The sequence below is a fragment of the Mastomys coucha genome, unplaced genomic scaffold, assembly GCF_008632895.1.
Source record: "Mastomys coucha isolate ucsf_1 unplaced genomic scaffold, UCSF_Mcou_1 pScaffold21, whole genome shotgun sequence".
In the NCBI taxonomy this organism is placed as follows: domain Eukaryota; kingdom Metazoa; phylum Chordata; class Mammalia; order Rodentia; family Muridae; genus Mastomys; species Mastomys coucha.
The window spans coordinates 142,320,592-142,336,424 of NW_022196904.1; the positions used below are offsets into that span (position 1 = coordinate 142,320,592).

The 15,833-nt window shown below is 37.2% G+C and overlaps 1 protein-coding gene across 1 annotated transcript in view; it reads right to left on the reverse strand.

The window, feature by feature from the left end:
• The window catches only part of Ms4a13 (membrane spanning 4-domains A13), a 30,498-nt gene extending 21,738 nt beyond the window's left edge, over positions 1 to 8,760 (reverse strand). Inside the window, exons 1-4 of the mRNA XM_031389745.1 lie at positions 8,445 to 8,760; positions 5,341 to 5,456; positions 3,883 to 4,023; positions 20 to 76 (exon numbers count right to left, since the gene is read on the reverse strand). Of these exons, the coding sequence (XP_031245605.1) occupies positions 20 to 76; positions 3,883 to 4,023; positions 5,341 to 5,391 (249 nt within the window). The 5' untranslated portion in view covers positions 5,392 to 5,456; positions 8,445 to 8,760. The remainder of the gene's footprint in view (positions 1 to 19; positions 77 to 3,882; positions 4,024 to 5,340; positions 5,457 to 8,444) is intronic.
• Positions 8,761 to 15,833: the final 7,073 nt, after the last annotated feature.

Sequence of the window (15,833 nt, forward strand, 5' to 3'; positions counted from 1 at the left end):
CCCCCAAATTTCAACTTACCATATATCTACTCCGATATTTTGCTGCTTTTATTGTAAAGGCTCCTGAAATGACAAACTAGACACAAACATATATCGGTAAATACTCATTGATAGTGTTTAGCAATTTAAGCATACTTTGAAACAGCTTTATCTTCCAGGCCAGTGATTTTTAGAATTCTAATAGTAACAAAAAGAGAAGTTTTAGTAGAAGGGTTTGAGATGAGCTTCCATTATGAGGTAATGATTGTTTCAAAAGGTGACAGGTATTGAAAGTAACAGGAGGGTCACAACATGTGTAAAATATTTCCTTAAAATATTTCCTTAAAAATATAACTTAAAATATTGAACTGGAGGCTAGAGAGATGTTTCAGTGGTTAGGAGCCCTGGCTGCTTTCCCAGAAGACCTTGGCCTGATTTTCAGCACCCACTTGGACATTCACAACCATCTGTGACTCCAGTTCCAGGCAATCCAATGCCTTCTTCTGGTTTCTTCAGGCATTGCATGTATATGATTTGCAGTCATGTAGGCAAAACTCAAATACACAGGAAATATTTTGAAAATATTTATAAAAATATTGAAATTTATATTATGATTTTTAAGTATTTTATTCTTTGAAAAGTTAATACATAAATGAAGTATATCTTATAGGATTTTTTATTGGAGTGTTTTCCAACTTATTGGCAAACATTTGCTTTAGAAAATGTCTTTTAAAGTTTATCATCTAAATGACAATTTCTGCATTGGATTGTATCTTAAAAATTTAGATAGTTACTGAAAATGTTAGTTGTGCTTGGTATGTGAACATGTGTGTGTGTGTGTGTGTGTGTGTGTGTAGGAGCAGTCCCCTTTCTTCCTTCCTTCCTTCCTTCCTTCCTTCCTTCCTTCCTTCTTTCCTTCCTTCCTTCTTTCTCTTGGAACAAGGTCTCTTGGTGGGATCTAGGACTGTTGATTAGACTTGACTGGCTGATCAGTGAGTGCCAGTATTCTCCTGTCTTGGCTTCCCTGGAGCTGAGCTCTCAAGTATACATCATGTTTGGTTTTTTAAGGGTACTGTGGGCTGAACCCAGGTTTTCCTTGTGCAGTAAACACTCTGCAAGCACTCTGCTGACCTAGGTGCCTCTCTAGTTTCCTCCAGAAGTTATTTTTTTTATAGCATGAACTAAAACACAAAGGGATACAAGTCATTTCTCTTGAGTTTTGTCTGAAATTTTTTTCTCTTATCTTTTTATTTTCTTCATTCTTCCATGTGCTTTTCACTTACGGGCCAAATGAACCATTTCTTACTGATGAGACAGTGGACTGTTTATCAGCATGACCTTCTTAGATTTTGTCCTCAGACACCCAGAGTAAGCATACAGATAAAGACAGATGTCTTAGAGGTTGCTATTTCTTCCAGTGACCTATCAATCCCTTCTGCAACAGTCAGCAGACCATCTTTGTTCAAGGAAAGTATTTTCCCCCCAATTGTCTGTTTCCACCAATATATTTCCCTAGATTTGAGACAAGTGTTTTTGATTCTGCCATCTGCCATCCCTGTGCTTGAGGTCATTGATTGGCTGCTTAGTCATTCATCCTTTTCTAGATGATTTTAATTTTTGGCCTTCTGAGGTCTCTCCTAAATTAATCTTTAGTAGTTTATGTGTATGTATCCTTCTTACCCTGAGTATATACTGAGACAGACAGGTCAGCCAATGGAATAGAAACAAAGACCCAGAAATAAACCCACACACTTATGGACCCTTAATCTTTGACAAAGTAGCCAAAACCATACAGTAGATAAAAGAAAGCACCTTCAACAAATAGTGCTGGTCTATCTGGATGTCTGTATATGGAAGAATGCAGATAGATCCATAGGTATCACCCTGCACAAAACTCAAGTTCAAGTGGATCAAAGACCTCAACATAAAATCAGATACACTAAATCTAATAGAAGAGAAAGTGGGAAATAGCCTTGAATGCATCGGAACAGGCAACAACTTCCTGAACAGAACACCAATGGCTCAGGCTTTAAGACTGACAATTAATAAATGGGACCTCATGGAACTGAAAAGCTTCTGTAAGGCAAAGGACACTGTCAATAGGACAAAACAGCAGCCTACAGATTTGGAAAAAAACTTCATTAACCCTATATCCGACAGAGGGCTGATATCAAAAATATATAAAGAACTCAAGAAGTTAGATACCAACAAACCAAATAACCCAATATAAAAATTTGGTACAGAGCTAAACAGAGTGTTCTCAATAGTAGAATCTTGAATGGCTGGGAAGCACTGAAAGAAATGTTTACTGTCCTTAGTCATCAGGGAAATTCAAGCCAAAATGACCCTGAGATTCCATCAGAATGGCTAAGATCAAGGGACAGAACATGCTGGTGAAGATGTGGATCAAGGGGAACACCCCTCCATTGCTGGTAGGAGTGCAAACTTGTATAAAATAGAATCTTTTAACCATAATCATGATGAAATGTAGTGTTACTCCTGCTTCATGCCTGCATCCATGCAGATGAACAGGGCGTGAGTAAAGACTTTTCTCACTATGAAGTCATGTTCCTTAACCTTGAGTCCTTGATGCTGTGTAAAGAACAAATTACTTTTCCATAAGGCAGATACCCTCTCTGTTTTCCTAGATGGTCATTTCACACTCTCTCCTATCCTTTCTTAGCTGGTCCATATGACTACCCTCACTTTCAGCTCATATTTTTTTTTCCTGATACATTGAAATACTTGAAGCATTTGTAGGACATCTTCCACAAGCTTCCAAAATCCAATGAGAATCTGTTGTTTTTTTTATTAGTTGTTCCCCTCTTGTTACTATGCCTTAGCACTATTTAGATTAATGGTTATAATTCTTTGCAATTGATGTTCTACTCATTATAAGGTGCTTCTTAGCATCCTTGGCTTTTGCTAGCTAGATATAAAAATGAAAATGAAGAACATATCCAGATACTATGCCATATTTTCTAAGGGAGCAAAATTAATACTAATTGAGAACTATCACTGGAGGACATGACTATAGCTATTTGTTCACTAAAATTTGTTATTTCCTGCCAACATAAATACATGATTACAACATTTCCCTTATTATTATCTCATGTCATTTCTTGTTTTAAATTCTGGTTCTCCTGCCCCAACACACACACCAGCAAAAGATATGATAGAAAAAAAAAGACATGAAATTGGAAGGGAGATATGTTAGGAGTTCCAAAAGGAGTTGGAGGGAGGATAGTCAGGTAGATATGATCAAAATATTTTGTACATATATGTGGAATTATCAAAAAGCAAATGAAAAAATAAATATAAAAATTTCATCAGCTCTCATTACATGTTCCTAATCAAGTTCAATTAGGTCTCACATCATCATTTTACTGAAATTACTTGTCGTGCTTATGATAGTTACCAGGAGTCAGTTTTCAACCTTTTTCTTACTGGCAAATAAACAGAAGACAAAAGAGCTGATCTTTCTTTATGTCTTGTGATATAGTCTTCCCTTGAATTCTAGGGAGCCCCACACTCCAAGTTTTCCTTCTGCCCAGTGGCTGCCTAGAAACCACACCAGAGTATAGACAATGGCAAACCTGAAAACTAACTGTGCTAATGGATGTGGTGGCTAAGAGTATTTGTCTTTGACATACTAGGGATATAGTCTTCACTGTAGTTACTATTTATTCTCATATTTACATTTCTTAGATAGTACTTGTAGACAAAAGATTCTTACTACATATTGGTTGAGAGAAGAAATTGGGTTTTGAATAAGCCAGCAGATGGCATTTAGTTATACGATTCTTCTGAAAACCTTGTTCAGAACCTAGCTCCTACCAACCATTATATGAATCAATATTATTTACTGAATTAATAAAATCAACACAAATATATTCTACTCACAGCAAGTCCCCATAAAGAAGTTCCCATTTTGTAAGTTAAAGGTTCATATATTCCAAATACTCCTTTTATTTGTCCCATATACAACAGCAATAGGAAATACCACATGAGTACATGATAGACACCAATCATAATCTGGACAACCTGTGAGAAAAGAGAGCTGTTAGTTTTGAAATGATGTAATGGAAAACACAGTTTCAATAAACATAAGAACCATTTACCATCTTTGTCAATGATGGAAGTAAACTGGTCATGCATTAACTATGAAGTCCTCTTTGGTTGTACCAAACATAGGATCTGTACAGGAAGGACAAGCCAAGGCTTGTGAAGAAGTCTTTTGGTATATGAGAGACAAGCTTAAGTTTTCTTATTGAAAAACAATTCTTATTTCAGAGCTTGTCACTGGGTTCTAGAAAGTTTTACCAACCAACCAACCAACCAACCAACCAACCAACCAACCAACCAACCAGATTACAAAGGATGGTAGTATGCATGTGAATCCGGGAGAGCAGATTAAGATACTTAATTCTGTTCCTAAAGTAGTCTGTCACCACAGAACTAAGGAGTCCTGTGCAGCAGCTTGGACAGCTGGTCTGCATGGTCTAAAAATTGAAAGGAAAAGTTGAAACAGTTTTCTCCTTGCTCATTGTGAAATTGTGTGACTTTCCTAACTTGTTGGTGTTTGTTAATAGCACTAGGCATGCTTTAATCTCACAGGTTTATAACTGAACAGAACTGTGTGTTCATCCTACTCATTAGTACAGTGATTAATAGAGATCAATGATAGTCCTCTTTTAAACTAACAAATATTTAAACTAACGTGATTAAATTAAGTAATTCATTCAGATTGCTGGATTTCCTTGGGGTGTGGTAATTTAGTTGATATGCTCATTAACTCATCACATGCTTCCTTGTGAAGGGCTGGGAGACCAGGCAAAAGCTATATAACACAATCAGCATGAACTTTTTTTTAAATCCTTTGCCTCTTATTCAGATACACCCTTTTCTAGATACAAGATCATCCTTTAAAAAATTGACATCATTTAAAACATGGATTTTAGTCCATCAGAGAGGAGTTTGACTGCTATGATTGGAGTGTGGACCGCCTTCCATGGCATTGATCCCATGTTTGCCCTGGCTGGTGGTGCTGTTTGAGAAGGTTGGTGAATATTCCAGAGGTGGAGACTCACTGGAGAAAGTTAGCTATTGGAGGTGGGCATTGAGGCTTTGTAGCCCAGCCCCCACTCCCTCTTTACTCTCTGATTCCTGACTGCAGATACAACCTAACCAGCAAGTCCAAAGCCTTCTCTTCCCACTGCCTCTGCTTCTCCTGCCTGCTGCCTTATCATCCCCACCATGCTGGACTAAATCTCTTCAAGAAGGATCTGCCAAAACAAACTCGCTTCCATTCAGTTACTTTGAAGGAACTTTATCTCAGTAACAGGAAAGCACAACACTTACCCCTAGAACAATAGTATTTGCTGGAGATATTTTTGAATTTCTACATCCCATACTTTCAGAATTTCCTCTAGTTGATTTTGTTTCTAATCTTCGGTGATATCTTTATTATCAAACTTCTACAAAAGAGCACAAAACACATATGCATACTCTGATTCTTAGTGTTTGACAACAACCTTCGAAAACAGAGCCCACGGCATCTTTCTTTTTATACATTAACTTATCATCGCCCTAAGTGCTGTGTATCAAAATCTCCAGAATTAAAAAAACAGTCTCTTTCAATGACTAGGAAACATTGATATTATTGAACATGTCATTTCTTACTACTTAACAGTGTTTCTAGATGATAAGGAATAAAGGTCAACTAGAGAATAGTATTAGAGAATTTCAGTAAAGCTCCAATGATTTATTTCTATTCACAATCAAATTAATGCTATTCATACTTTGCATTTCCTTTTAAAATTTATTTGAGAATTTCACATATAGGTATAGTATATTTTATAATTTCTATCTTTTCCCCTTCTACGCCTCTTGTGTCCTCATACCCTCTTGAATTCATGACCTCTTCTTTTATAATTGATGGTGGTATTAATTATATTAACATGTACACAAATTATATAAACACATATGCAAAAGTAAAAGTCAATAACAAAGGTCACTACACATGACTAATCATGTAAAGACTTTTCCTTGTTTTCTGAAAGAAGACAGTTTTGACAAAATGATATTGCAACTTCAAATCCAATGACTTGATTATTGTAATGAATCTTTAGTTTCTAAAATTTATTTTCTCAATATCTATTAGTGCAACAAGAGAGAAAGTATGTTCCCGAAGTAAGTGTTGTGCTTTCAGACACCATCTCTAAGAAGCAATCAAGAGATGAGATATAAAGGCAGCTAAGTTTAATTTCTCTACCATGACTAGATATCCACAGAACCACAGAAATTGTATAGAGGAATAATGAAATGCCATATCAAGAACACTGTTAATCCCCACTTTCAGAAAACAGAAATGTAAGTCATTTTCTGTTTATCAATAGATTTATTCACATTTGTAGCACACCAGTAGAAGCACCACATGGTAATTTGGGGAGTAAAATATTTAATGTCCCTGTAATCTCAATGTGGTCCACAGTAAAATTATCCAAATGAAGAACTCATAAAAATGCTAATCAGAAAAAAGTATGTTTGCATTGCTTAATTGCTTAAGATGCTTAGTTTAATTGCTGGAAGAGAAAGTATATAATGTAGTAACCAGTCAGAATTCTTCCCTTAAAAAAACCAACTATATTTGACTACTCTGCAATCCAATTAAAAAAATCCAAATTTTGTATAAATAAATAAATAAATATTATTTGTTTTTATTTTCTGGTGATCCCATTGTTAATCTAGAAGTAGGTGAAAGACAAGTCACTTACTTGCTATACCTAGCCCAACTGTTACATGCTAAAACTTGCACAGATATTTTGGAACACTCAGAAAGAGACCATGAGTATTATTTATCCTGAGCATCTTTAGCAGAGATTAAAAAAACCCATCATTGGCTTTATAAAAAGCTAAAGTAATTGAGAAATGATTTTTAAAAAGTAATTAATTTTTAATTTTAGGCAGTTTCATTTCTACATAATGAATTTTAGTTCTTATCTTCCCCTGTTATTCTGTTTTATCTGCCCAGCTTCTTTTGCTAAAACTCTTTTTCTTTCCAACAAGTCCCTTCATTACTTTCCTGTCTGTTTTATGTGTCTGACCTACCGAGTTAAGTAGAGTTGCCCTCAAGAATATGGGTAGGAGTTTTTTCCTGGATCCTCGTTTATACCATTGAAAAAAGTGATACCTCTTCCCTCAGCTACTATTAACTGTTAATAATCCCTCGGGGTGGGGTGAAGCCTCCAGAGCCCTTCCTCCTTCTAATGAAAAAGTTGATGACTCTAGCCTTGGGTAGGTGACCACATCTGTAGTGAGTTCATGAGTGCATCAGCCATGATGTTGCACAGCCCTCTCTATAACTTCTGACTTCCAATCTTCCTACCCTCTCTTCTGTAATGTTCGCTGAGCCTTGGTGTGTATGTGTGTGTCCCAGAACAATGATTTTAACATCTAAAACTGCTATACTTTAAAATAATTGTGTGTCTGCATGTGTGTTTGGATGCCCATGAAAAAGGGCGTCAGGTCCCCTGGAGTTAAAGGTGGCATCGAGCTGTCTGGTAAGGGTGCTAGGAATTAAACTCTGGTTCTCTGCAAAAGCAGCAAGACTCATGACCACTGAACCATCTCACCAACCTCAAAAACGTTTTTTGTTTGTTTGTTTGTTTTTGATTTTTGTTTTTTGTTTTTTGTTTTAAATAAAAGAAAGAGAATAGCATCTTCAGAGGACACACAAATTTCTTCATGAACTGCTTCGTGCCCACCTTCCCCTCTCACCTGGTCACTCCGGTTTCATAGCTTAACAACTCTGGCAGTAATCTTTTCCCCAAGGCCTGCTTCAGGTACAAGGTAGCTAGATACCCAGATGATTGTCTTAACATTTTGCTCATAATTCCTGCCACGCGTGTTCCAACTTTTGATTTTCAAGACCAACTTCAAATCACTTTAGTACCCAGAAACTAAAAAGTTCATTTCTACGTGTTCGTGGTCAGTCCTGCTTAATTCCCTGGCCATATGCATTCAGCTACTCCCCTTTCACTTCCCCCTTTTTTCTGACTAATATTTTAAGTGAATACTTTACTTAAGGTGACTAATGAGGAACCTTGATGTTATAGTCATATTAAATATTTTACTTTTCACCTCACTTCATGATACACCCATATACCGTCAGTCAGTACTAGATGAAGTCTAGAAGGAGCAGGTGAGAATGAGTAACTGCTGGCAGCTACTTGTGAGGTTAAGGCAGGAGGATTGCTCAGCCCAGGAATTCAAGAGCAATCTTGGCAACACAGTGAGACCCCCACATCTCAAAAAGTAAATAAAAATATTTTCAAAAGGTCAAAGGAGAGGATATAAAAGATGGAGACTGGAGATGTGCCCACCCTCTCTCTCTCTCCCACCCCCCCTTTCTGAAGCCCGTGTCCATTTTGATGCTTAGCAGAAGTAAAGAGGCACAGTATTACCTCACATTTCACTTGTCCCAAGTCCCAAGGATCCAGTTTCACCCTATCAGGCCCAGGCCCAGGCTGAAGAGAAGGATCACGGTGGGTGGTGCTCTCAGCACTAGACCTGGCTGCATAGCCATCAGAGGCAGCAGCTCCCAGTCTAGCTCCCAGTTGTCAAGCTCCTCAAGCCGCCCGGGTTGTCAAGGGCAACAGCCCTCCTTCAGGGCAGAGGGATACTGAACCAGTGCGCACACTCCCTGAGGCCTGAAGGCCACGCCCTGGTCCCGCACCTCAATCTTCTGGAGTTTCTAGTAATGGTTTCTCTGGACATGGCTCGAACACTACCTCTTCAGGGATGCTTCTCCCAGGATAGAACGGTTGCAGAGACTTGATCGGTTACCACACACTTGAGAAGGTTTCAAGTTGTGAAAAGGCAAGTATGTGAGTTAATAGTTTACTCTTCCTCCACCCTCCTCCAAATATAAATGGCTAAAGACATTCATGAAGAGACTGTTTAGGAAACGATCAAAATGATTGCCCTGACCCACCCGCTGGGGATGTTTTACTCTGCAGGCTCTCTGCACCGTATTAGCTTTGTATTTGATATGGGGCAGTAGTTCAACGTTTTGTAAAGAGAAAGAAGCATAGATAGCTGTGAAAAGATAAAGAATACTCTGATCCTGGGCAAATGGGGAGACTGAGAGGAAAACGAGTCTTCTCTGGTGAGCACAGGCCGAGCACTGCCGAGCATTGCCAAGCACTGCACAGAGCGCTTCCTGAGGGCTTAAAGACCCTGGGCAGTAGATGCTCCTTTAACCAGAGCATGCTGTGAGCTTTCATTTATTCCTGGAAGATTTAAAATTCTGGCTTACATTGCAAATATTTAGTGGATGATAATCCATTTATAAAAGATAATCTTTTTATAATATATATTTATATATTATTTATATTACATTAGATATTATATAGTACACATAAAAGTAGATATGTATATATAAATATATTTAAATATATAAATTATAAAATTATATGAATTATAAATATATATTTAATTATAATGCATGTTTATATATTATGACATAATATACATTATAAAATAAATGTATTTATAACAATATATAAAATATAAGTATATGTTATATTTATAGAGAGCTTTTAAAATTAAGATACTATATGATATTGTATAATATAATAACACATAATGTATTATATATAAAAATATAAAAGGATCCTTTACTATACACATGCTGCCAGAACAATCAGACCCACCATGTGCAGTCCTTGGTTGGTGGTTGAGACCCTGGGAGCTCTGAGGGTACTAGTTAGTTCATATTGTTGTTCGTCCTAAGGGGCTGCAAACCCCTCAGCTCCATAGGTCCTTTCTCTAACTCATTCATTGGGGACCCTGTCTCAGATCAATAGATGTCTGTGAGCCTCTACATCTGTATTAGTCAGGTACTATCAGAGCCTTTCAGGAGATATCTATATTTAGACTGGCTTGCCCTTCCTTCATTCTCTGCTCCATAGTTAATCTCTGCAACTCCTTCCATGGGTATTTGGTTCCCCCTTTTAAGAAGGAATGAAATGTCCACCTTTTGGTCTTCCTTCTTCTTGAGTTTCTTGTGGTTTGTGGGTTGTTCTTCCTGTATTCCAAACTTCTGGGCTAATAACCACTTTGCAAATTCGATCATCAATAGGAGGAGAGGACCTCAGCCCTGTGAAGGTTCTGTGCCCCAGTGTAGGGGAATGCCAGGGCCAATAAGTGGGAGAGGGTGGGGTGGCAGGCATGGGGAGGCGGTAGGCAACAGGGGTTTGTTCTTGTTGTTTTTGTTTGTTTGTTTGTTTTTTGGAAGGGAAATTGGGAAAGGAGAAATTTACATGTAAATAAAGAAAATATCTAAAAAAATATAAAAGGATAATCCTTTTATTTATTTTTTTGGTTAGTTGTATCTTTTTAAAAACTTTTTTTATAGATTTAAGTTTTATCGTATTATGATGAGAAAAGATACATAATTTCAATTTATCTGAATTTGTTAACATTTAAAAACATTTTTTTGTTGTTGTTTTTTCAAGACAGGGTTTCTCTGAATAGCCCTGGCTGTCCTGGAACTCACTCTGTAGACCAGGCTGGCCTCAAACTCAGAAATCTGCCTGCCTCTGCCTCCCAAGTGCTGGGATTAAAGGTGTGCACCAACACTGCCTGGTTAAAAACATATTTTAAGTAAATAGAACTACATCACATTCTTCTTTCCCTTTTGTATCCCACCTCCTCCCAGAGACCCTCCCTTCAATACCTTCAATACCTTTCTTTTTTTTATTTTGTCATATTCTTTAAAATTTATAAAATATTGTAATAATAAAAATGAGTATTATAAAGTTGTTTGATATAAAACAACAATCAATTGAACAGTCTTATGTAGATGCTTGTCTACAGCAATACTGAAAATACATACGCTTTTCTCAATATAAATTTTAAAAAACTCTGAACATATTATCTGTATATTTTAAAATAATATATCACTACTAGTTTTTTTTAAATGAACATAAATAGATAAAGTCTTTTTGTTTGTTTGTTTGTTTTGTTTTTTTTTTGTAGAGCTTAAAATCTTGGCTCTTACTGTGGTACAAGCCAAAAAAAAAAAAAGAACAATATTTAGACATTGGAGTTCATTGTAATAAATCTGTACTTCAATGACCCTCACATCACCAAAGGATTTTACCTTCCTAGTAGCTAAGCTGAGAGTTGACAGTTCTGCTGGGCTAAGGAATGAATTGTAGGCACAAGTTTTGGATACAGACTTCCTGCTATGGTCAAAGCTATTTGACTTGAGTGAGTGATTTTATTCTCAGCCCACAGAGAACAGGTTACATTCATTTAAAAAATGGTGTGTGTATTAAGATGGTCTATCCATGAAGTCATTCACCAACTGTTTCAATGAACAATGGTTCTGCTTGGAGGGTGGCACACACATTAGGTGAGGGTAAGAATCTGATAAGAATGCATTATATATAAAAATATAAAAGGACAATCCTTTTATAAAGATTTTTTCTAAGTATTTCTGACATTCCTAAGACTTAAGTACTCAAAAGAGTCAATGAGGCTTTAAGGTTACTGAGATCTTTTCCATGTTTTTAATAACAATAAAAATATGGATTAGAAATTGAGTAGATTTATTTTTTAACACCATTGCTAACTTCTTTACATTGAAACTCTGAAGACCTTTCAAATAAGAGAAAATAAAATACCAACGTTCTCTTATTGTCTGAATTGTGTATTGGTTGGTATATCATTAAGAGCTATTAGTTTTATGGTTTTTATTTCAGTTTGTGTGTGTGTGTGTGTGTGTGTGTGTATGTGCCATAGGGCTGTGTTTGTGTGCATACACGCATGTGTGTATGCTGTAGGTGTGTGTTGAGTTTAGAGGACCACTTGCTAGTTTTCTCCTTTTACCATAGAGGAGCCAGCTTAGGCTTGGTGTCAAACAACTTTACCTGCTGAGCTGTCTCACAGGCCCTGGTTTGGATGTACCCTTGAGTAATACAGTACATTAGTGCTCTCCCAGGAACATTCCTCTGTTTTATGTATGAGAATGAACAGTATTAGGCATACTCTGTGCTCTGGAGAGAGCAACAAAGTTAAATGCATCAACTTGATGTTATGCGTTTAGAAGGATTGGATTTATGGATTTAAGAAGTTATGGATTTAGAAGGACTCAAACAGAGCTAGTTATGAAAAAGATGCATCCTTCTTGTCATGTACTGCCAAGAGTGGTGTCTCTTTTCCCTTCATCTAAAATGTAGCCAGCACTATCTGGAAATTCACTTGCATCTGATCATTGTGTTACAAGGATCCAAATGGGTGTTCAGTATAGGTATAGGCAAGAAAAAGGTAGTTAAATCAACAGAAACAGTAAGTATACACCAGTGCTTCTAAATTCATGTGGTCACAGATCAGTAAAAGAACATCGATTTGTTTCTGCCTGTCACCAATTCGGAAATTTGTAACTCATGTCTTTTTACTTTTTATCATTTTGGGTTTGCATCCTTTAATGAAAAAGAGTCAGGCAGTCATAGTCTGACCAGCAGTGTGCCCTACCTTTAACCTTTGTCACTTTAAATATTTCTTCATGTTGTTCATATTTTTAACTTATCTTGAATTGTTTCCCAGGATACAAAAGACATTAAGAAAAAATGTACTAGCCAGGCAGTGATGGTGCACGCCTTTAATCCTAGCACTTGGGAGGCAGAGGCAGGCAGCTTTCTTACTTCGAGGCCAGCTGGTCTACAGAGTGAGTTCCAGGACAGCCAGGGCTACACAGAGAAACCCTGTCTTGAAACAGCACCCCCCCCAAAAAGAAACAAAGAAAGAAAGAAAGAAAAAGAGAGAGAGAAAGAAAATAAGTAAGTAAGTACTGGAATGGCCATGTCTTCTATAGTCTTTTTTCTTTGTGTGTAGAGTCCACCATCAGGATCCTGTTGAATGTCAGCCTTGATAAAATAAAACCTGTCCAAATTGCTATGAGGAATTTTGTCTCACAGATACACAAGACAAAACATATATTTTGTCTGTATAAAAACTGGGGGTTTCTCCTTAAGAAAGCAGAGATTAGCTTATCTAGATTGGGTGTTGTACCATATGTGTGCAGTGCTTACAGAAGCCAGAAGAGGGTGTTGACTTCCTGGACCCGATTGTTGAAGGTGGCGAGCCACTGTGTAGGTGCTGGGAAGCCAACCCAGATCTGTAAGATCCATGGAGCCATCTCTGCAGCCAATCTGGCTTCATTCTTTAAAAAAAAATTTTTTTTAATTGAACTCTACCAGCTCAGCCTTGCTCTAAGCGAACGTGTTTGCTCCAATACCTTTTTATAGGTGATTGCCACACCTATAGTTTTTCATCTTCCTCTGGCTTCTACAGTCATTCAGCAGCACTTCGGAATCTGATGTGGACTACTAAGTCAAGTGTCACTTCATATACTCATTCACTGTTCCATGCTCCCACATCTAGGTTACAGCTCTGTTTTCACAGATGACAAAGCTAAGCTGGAGAGTAACACAGTGAAGTAGACACAGCCCAAACTGGTGCAGAGAACCATCCCTGGACCCTGTGATTTCTCCACAGTATTCTTTACACAGTCCCAGGACTGTCACGGGCCAGAGCCTTTCTTAAGGATGGCATGGAGGGTGTAAGCGGTAAGAGTGTGAATTCTGGAGCTCCATTTAGATTGCTGGAGTAAGATTCTCAACTCCACTATCGATAAACTAGATGAGTGTAGGGGAGGCCCTTAACTTTCTCAAATCTCTCATCTTCAAACATGGGAAAAGTCAATGCATCATAAAAATCAATGATGTGTGTGCATCACAAGAATACTAAAAAGCAGAAATATAGACATGCTGCACTTAGCATATTTCTCTAATAGTGTAGATGCCAAAAAGGAGGAAAAAAATGTCAGCCAGTAGGAAGTATTTCACTACAGTATAGTATTTAAGTGATGTAGAAAAGACAAGAAAACCCAAATTACTCTATGCATATATATATTTACAGTACACTTAGCCCATATGTATTCACATATATATCTTTATAGTGAACTTAATACATATCTATATGTAAATTTTATGTAGTAGATTTGACCAGAAGGCAGTAGTACAATATATATTTAAAGCAATTAAATGAGCAAATGAATGCTTTCTTAAAATATTCCAGAATGAAAGTAGCAGCAGTGACATAACCTCTATGTTGGGACATGTTTCTGTTTCAGTCAACTTCTCAGGTATCAGAAGGTAAAAGTTTAGAAGGCTTAAGTGCATTTATATGTTTAACCTGATTTTATTACTTAATATGTTTATGTAATACTTCTTCAATATTATTTTATGTAATATTACATAAAGTATAAATGCTATTATTTATTTTAAAAACGTGTACACTTGCTTGCTTTTACTCTTCTACTGCTAGCATAACATTTATGTGATATAAGCTTCCAATGAACTGGGCAGTGGTGGCACATGCCTTTTTTTTTTTTCTTGGTTTTTCGAGACAGGGTTTCTCTGTGTAGCCCTGGTTGTCCTGGTACTCACTCTGTAGACCAGATTCAAACTCAGAAATCCACCTGCTTCTGCCTCCCAAGTGCTGGGATTAAAGGCATGCGCCACCACCAAACGGTTGTGTGGTTGCTGGGATTTGAACTCAGGACCTTTGGAAGAGCAGTCTGTGCTTTTAATTACTGAGCTATATCTTCAGTCCCTGGCACATGCCTTTAATCCTAGCACTTGGGACGCAGAAGCAGGCGGATTTCTGAGTTTGAGGCCAGCCTGGTCTACAGAGTGAGTTCCAGGACAGCCAGGGCTACACAGAGAAACCCCGTCTTGAAAAACCATTAAAACGAAAACAAAAACAAAAACAAAAAACAAAACAAAACAAAACAAAAGCTTCCAATGATAGGAACCTCTCTTTTTCTCAAGATCAAGAAACACTGCCCTCTAGAGTAGAGGCTCAATAAATACTCACTGAGTGAATGGGTATCTGTATGAGAAGTTTATGCCTCCACCATTGTTTAATTTGCTAGACTAGGTAGCCTTGCTTATCCAACTCTGAAAAATAGCAAATGCAAACCTTAGGTGTTTGAGACCCAACTTTATCAGCATCTTTTGATGATCCAGTACAAAGAGAAGTTGGTAAGCTGAGGACTGAGAGTCCATTTGACATTTTAATGTAGCAGTTCTCAACCTTCTTAATGCTGCAATCTTTTAATACAGTTCCTTACGTGGTGGTGACCTCTAACCATAACATTATTTTTGGTGCTGCCTCATAACTCTAATTTTGGCATTGTTAGGAATCATATGTAAACATCTGTGTTTCTGATGGTCTTAGGTGACCTCTGTGAAAGGGTAATTCAGTCCCCAAGGAGCCACAACTCACAGGTTGAGAACCTCTGTTTAGGGTGTTTAGGCTGAAACTCTCAGGAGTGATTCACAGGTGATGGTAGCTTTCGGAAAACAAGTGTGGAAGCAGTAACATATTACTCAATATGACCACCCCAAAGGAGCTATTCCTTCCAAAGTTACTACAAGTCTGCTTGCTATAGGCAAACAGTCTTTGCCCACTTACTTGTTTCCTAGCTGTAAAACTTTGATTATTTCTAAATAAGAAAAATTAAAGATCAGGAGAAATGGATGTATATGGGTACCAGATTGCTAGTGTTCAAATCCTATTTGGTACAAAGTAATTCTCCTTTGAAATAATGTATCTTGCTTCCCAGATGCAAAATTTCTCATCTGCTTCTTCTATCACTTTTATTTCTCTACCCTGTCTGTTTGTCTATCCATCCACCATATATCTATATTTATATCTATCTAATCTAACCTACTCTAATCTGTGTGCATCTACATAACTACATTTATATCTATTTATGT